The 5,808-nt window shown below is 49.4% G+C and overlaps 1 protein-coding gene and 1 non-coding gene across 2 annotated transcripts; one reads left to right on the top strand and one right to left on the bottom strand.

The window, feature by feature from the left end:
- The first annotated feature begins 206 nt into the window (after positions 1 to 206).
- SPINT3 (serine peptidase inhibitor, Kunitz type 3) lies at positions 207 to 5,232 on the top strand. Its single transcript, XM_007464808.1, has 2 exons — positions 207 to 300; positions 5,036 to 5,232. The coding sequence occupies exons 1-2, from the start codon at positions 207 to 209 to the stop codon at positions 5,230 to 5,232; spliced, it is 291 nt and encodes a 96-aa protein (XP_007464870.1).
- On the bottom strand, positions 2,429 to 2,500 carry TRNAG-CCC (transfer RNA glycine (anticodon CCC)). The gene has a single exon. It is a non-coding gene; the product is annotated as a tRNA-Gly (tRNA).
- Positions 5,233 to 5,808: the final 576 nt, after the last annotated feature.

Here is a 5,808-nt window from a genome sequence, read left to right as displayed (position 1 = left end):
CAAGTCTGAGAAGTGCTGTTACTGGGCATTTGGCCCCAGCAGGCAGAAGCAGGTTAGGTGGGGAGATTACGCAATAAACAGGACCGAGCCCAGCTCCACCCCTTCCTCATTCCCCTCCTCATTGCCTGTCCCACCCCTCAGCTGGGATATGAAAAGCTCTGTCAGCCCCCAGCTTTCCTCAGAAGCCCTCCCGCAAGGCCACGAGCATGAGCCGGCTCTGCCTCTCCATCGCCCTTCTCGTCCTCCTGGGCACCCTGGTGGCCGGCACCCCGGGGGGTGAAACCAGCAGCCAGGCCCAGGGTAAGTCCTGACCCACCTCACCTCTACGGGCTGGGGAGGGATGAGGGGAGTCCATGGGAGGGGCTGGGGAGCAGGGGTGGGGTGGGTGCTGACAGCCTCTCTGGATTTCTCCTGGGAAGTTGGGCAGTTTTGACTCCAGGGACATTTCATGACTCTGAATAGGAAAAAAATTAAAAGTCAAAAATTTTAAATATATATCCCGCCTACCTCTACCAGATCAGGAATCCCATCTCTGACACTCTCTATTCCTGGTCAGTGCCGTGTCCCTGAACTTCAGTGTAGTGTAATAAAAAGATCAATATTTGATCCTTGCCCTGGTTCCTGGAACAGACCTCCTGAAACTCCTGGAATTTACTGTCTTTTTTATGGCAATGAGGTGAGTAAAGGAATGGGACCAGAGAGACCTTCAGGGTGGGGCTGGTCTCCAGAAAAACCCAATCATGTGTTCAGAGGCTAGAATTTTCATCACCCCACATCCCAGCACCTCTGGGGAGAGGGGAGGGTATTGAGATGGAGATCAATCACCAATGGCCGATGATTCAATCAATATGCCTATTATTGACACCTCAGTAAAAATCCATAAATATTGGGGTTCAGAGAGCTTTCGGGGTGGTGAGCACGTGGAGGGCTGTGGGGGGTGCGCTCCACTAGGGCACGGGGCCTCCAGGCACCTCTGCTCCCCCTTCGCGCTGCGCATCTCCTCCGTTTCGCTGTCGCTGAGCTTTACCCTTTACAATAACCTGGGAACGGTAAGTAAAGGGGTTTCCTGAGTTCTGTCTCCACTTCTACTGGTTAGTGAACATGGAGGTGGGGTCATGGAGCCTCCGATTTTTAGCCAGTCGGTCACAAGCATGAGTGACTCTGGACCACATGGCTCGCATTTGAAGTAAGGACAGTCTTGAGTCCTCAACCTGTGGGATCTGCAGTAACTCCACCGATTTAGTATCAGAAGTAAATTGAAGGACTTCCCTGGTGGTCCACTGGCTAACACTCCCCCCTTCCAATGCAGGGCTCCTGGGTTCGATCCTTCGTCATGGAATCAGATCCTACATGCCAGAAATAAGAGTTCCCATGCCCCACCTAAAGTTCCCTCATATCGCAACTAAAGATTTTGTATGCAGCAACAAAGATCACGCGTGCGTAATGAAAATCCAGCAAGCTGCAACGAAGATTCCGCATGCCTCCACAAAGATCCCGAATGCCTCAACCAAGATCTTGCATGCGGCAACGAACATCCCACACCGGGCAACTAAGATCCCGCACATGGCCACGAAGATCCCGTGAGCTCCAACTAAGACCTGCCACAGCCAAATACTTACATACATGCCTACATATTAAAAAAAAAAAAAAAAAGAACTAAATTGACTCGTGGGATGGCTACTGGTTATTGGGGAATTGGTTAGTGATGGTGGAGACACCACATACTTGGTGTCAGGGAAAATCCCAGACTCCCTCTTCCCTGTGATTTCGGGGCTCAGGTGAGGCTTGGGGATAGGGGAGTAATGAACGTGGGACACTGCACCCAGAAAACCCTTACCAAGTTACCTGTATTTTCAGAATTCCTGGCAGAATCAGGTAGTTTATCAAATGGGTTGTGACATGATAGTAGGTTGTCCTGACCCTATCACACACATGCTGTGTGTCCTGGGACAAGTCATTTGCAGTTTCCTCACCTGAAAGGGGATACATATTACATGGGTTGTTTGAACAGCTTACCAGTCATGCATTTAAAGAGTTTACTCACATTTCATTGCCAACTTTGTCCATTTTCCACCAAGATGTGTTAATCTGAAAAAACTTCTCTATCTACTTCCTTTGGGCAAGAAAAAATATTTAGGCGTCAAATAATGTTTATTCCTCTAGGATTAAAATTAATCAGAAAGACGTGGGACCACTGAGCTGAGCAACTGCAGGGAAAGCGCTTGTGTGAGTTGGCTCCTGGGACCAAGGCTGATACAATCTTAGTAAAGGCTCAAGGCCCTTTCCCTTATCCCGCCAACCTTTTAAAAAATATTTATTCATTTGGCTGTACCAGGTCTTAGTGGCCGCAGGCAGGATATTTTAGTTGCAGCATGCGGAATCTTTAGTTGTGGCATTCAAACTCTTAATTGCAGCATGTGGGATCTAGTTCCCTGACCAGGGATTGAACCCGGACCCCTGCATTGGGAGCACAGAGTCTTAACCACTGGACCACCAAGGAAGTCCCTCTTTTGTCCCCTTTTGACTATCATTTTATTATCCTTTTTTTTTTTTTTGCAGTACGTGGGCCTCTCACTGTTGTGGCCTCTCCTGTTGCGGAGCACAGGCTCCGGACGCGCAGGCTCAGCGGCCATGGCTCACAGGCCCAGCTGCTCCGCGGCATGAGGGATCTCCCCGGACCGGGGCACGAACCTGTGTCCCCTGCATCGGCAGGCAGACTCTCAACCACTGAGCCACCAGGGAAACCCTATTATCCTTTTAAGATACAGAATGTTAAAGGTAGATTGATAATTACGTAGACCTGCCCCATCATCAAGGAGACTTTGCACTAACAGGAATTCAGTTATATCCATTCTATTCAGTGATTGTGCACTGAAATGGAAGATTTATTCCCTTGCCATATATTTATTAAGTCCCTACGAAGCATGGTTCTTGGTGTGGGGAAAGAACTGTAGACAAAATATGGCAAAATACCTTGCCTTCTAGGAGGGAGACAGACAATAGCAAAAGGGGGGAATACTCTGCTAGGTTATGAGTGTTTTGAAGGTAGAGAGTGATGGGGATAAAGGAGGCTGTGCTCCTTCTGTAGACTGATCAGCGAAACCCTCTGCGATAAGGGGGCGTTGGAGCAGAGGCTGCAGAAAGAACGTGCCTGGTGTGTTTGAGGAGCAACGATCACCAGGGTGGCTGGAGCTGAGTGGGTGCGGGGGGGGGCGGGACGTGGAAGGAGATGAGGCAGAGAGGCCATGGGGGCAAGTAGGACTTTATAAGAATCAGAATTTGACTCAGAGAGATGGGGAGTCACTGATTGGTCGTGGGAGCAATGGGGTAGGACTCAAGTTGTAACAGGATCCCTGCGGCTGCAGTGTGCAGAATGGCCTCTGGGGGGCGAAGGGCAGAGACAGAGAGGCCCAGGGAGCAGGCTCCTGCAGGGGTCCAGGTGAGCAATGATGGAACGTGAACCTATGTTGTTCCCTGGGTCGATGCCAGTCCTTTTGAACAACATAAATCTCTTCCTCTGTTGAGGTTTCTATGGAGGCTTCATTACCTAGTCATGATGCATTAAATCATTAGCCATTGGTGACTATTGAACCTCCAGCTCCTCTCCAATCTCTGAGGTTTGGGGTTGGGGAACTGTGGATGGAAGGCCTTGGAGGAGGGTAGGAATGAAAGTTGCAACTTTCCTGTCAGGCAGTGGTTTCCCCTGGCAACCAGAGCCTATTCTGGGGTTGCTAGGTTCTTCCCAAAAGTCGCCTACTTCACATAACAAAAGACACGGTTATTACTCTCAGCATTTAAGAAATACCAAGGTTTTTAGGAACTTCCCTGGTGGTCCAGTTCCTAAGACGGCGTGCTCCCAATGCAGGGGGCCCAGGTTCGATCCCTGGTTGGGGAACTAGATCCCGCGTGCATGCCGCACCGAAGAGTTCGCATACCACAGCTAAGAAGTCCTCATGCTGCAACTAAAAGATCCTACATGCTGCAACTAAGACCCGGTGCAGCCAAAATAAATAAATATAAAACAAAACAAACAAACAAAAAAAATCTTTAAAAAGAAAAAGAAATACCAAGGTTTTTAGGAACTCCGTGCCAGAAAAATGACAAAGAACAAATGTATATATTTCTTATTATAAATCACAGTATCAATATAGTGTCAATATTCAATTTATACAGTCCCCATGAGGTAACAAAAGTGAACACACTGGTATGTTTTCTTCATGCCTTTCTCCATTACAGCCTGATTCCTTCACACTTTTTTATTAATGGTGGAAACCTTTTACCATACAAGTAAGTGCAGAGAATAGTATTATAAAACCCAGGTACCAGCTCCAATAATTATTGATATATGGAGAATATTTTTTACCTGTGTCCTCCTTTTCTTTGGTAGAGTTTTTTTTTTTTCCAACTTTATTGAGATATAATTGACATGGGTAGAGGTTTTTTTTGTTTGTTTTTGGCTGCGTTGGGTCTTCATTGCTGCGTGTGGGCTTTCTCTAGGTGTGGTGAGAGGGGCTATTCTTCGCTGCGGCACGCGGGCTTCTCATTGCAGTGGCTTCTCTTGTGGAGCACGGGCTCTAGGAGCACAGGCTTCAGTAGCTGTGGCTCACGAGCTCTAGATCTCAGGTTCAGTAGTTGTGGCACACGGGCTTAGCTGCTCCGCCGCATGTGGGATTTTCCCAGACCAGGGCTCTAACCCGTGCCCCCTGCATTGGCAGGCGGACTCTTAACCACTGCGCCACCAGGGAAGCCCCAACATGGGTAGTTTTTGAAGCTAATCAAGGGCATCACACCAATTAATCTTAAATACTTCGTGAAGGAGATATAAATTTTTCCATGATTACCATATCATGGTCACGCCTAGCAACATTAATAATAATGTCCCAGAAAGCAGGTTGGCAAATGGCCTTTTCAATTTGACCAGGCCCCAGAACACTAACATTCTCTATCGCAAACTGGTGGTTTCAGCTGTGACCTTGTAGACCGACCTGTGATGCCCATCCTCATAACTGACCCAGAGCCCCTCCCATCCCATAAGGTTCTCGGCCTGCCTTCTGCCTGGAGCCTCAGTACACGGGTCCCTGCAGGGCCCGGAAGATCAGGTACTTCTACGACTCCAAGTCCGGGCACTGCGACATCTTTATATACGGTGGCTGCTTTGCAAAGAAGAACAACTTCCCAACAGCAGAGGACTGCGTGAAGACCTGCGGTGGTTTTGCGGGGATCCGGGGGTAAGAAAGGGGGCAGGGCAGGGTGGGAGGGGAAGGGCTGGGGAAAGAGATGGCGCTCAGGGGGCCACCCACCATTCACAGCTGCACAGTGTCTTTCCTCCTCGCTGCCTCCCAGCAGAAGTGGCTGCAGTGTCCTGTGAAACCGCACCCTGAGCACATCCTCCACGGGCCAGCTTGGCAGAAGGTCACACCTAGAAGCCCCATCATGATAATCTGAGCCTCCTCACATGCTCCCCTTTTCTCAGATGGGAACACTGAGTCAGCCACCCTACAGAGCAGGTCTGCAGAGCTCCTGAGCTCCCCACCTAGGCTTGGAAACACTTCCTTCTTGTTGGTCATTCCAGTTCTGGAGTGGACTTTGGCTGCATATTTCTGGGAAAGTCTAGGATCTGTCGAGATGAGCGGTGTCCAGGTCTGGGGCTTCAGAGACGTCAATCAGCAAGTTCCTTTCTTTTTGCAGAGGACCTGCGAACTGTGCTCTCCCGAAACTCTGAACTCAGGGAGGACACACACAGGGCTGGGCTGTGGCTGCTTCTGAAACAGTGTGATCTCCTCTGAGTCTGTCTCAACCCCACCCTCC

Source organism: Lipotes vexillifer, unplaced genomic scaffold (assembly GCF_000442215.2).
Source record: "Lipotes vexillifer unplaced genomic scaffold, Lipotes_vexillifer_v1.1 scaffold53, whole genome shotgun sequence".
Classification (NCBI taxonomy): domain Eukaryota; kingdom Metazoa; phylum Chordata; class Mammalia; order Artiodactyla; family Lipotidae; genus Lipotes; species Lipotes vexillifer.
Note: the sequence above shows the minus strand (reverse complement) of the source record. Positions and strands in the feature narration are given on the sequence as shown.

Coding starts and splice junctions, on each gene's coding strand:
- SPINT3 (XM_007464808.1), top strand. CDS start 207: ATGAGCCGGCTCTGCCTCTCCATCGCCCTTCTCGTCCTCCTGGGCACC. Junction 301..5,035: donor AACCAGCAGCCAGGCCCAGG/GTAAGTCCTGAC, acceptor CCATCCCATAAG/GTTCTCGGCCTGCCTTCTGC.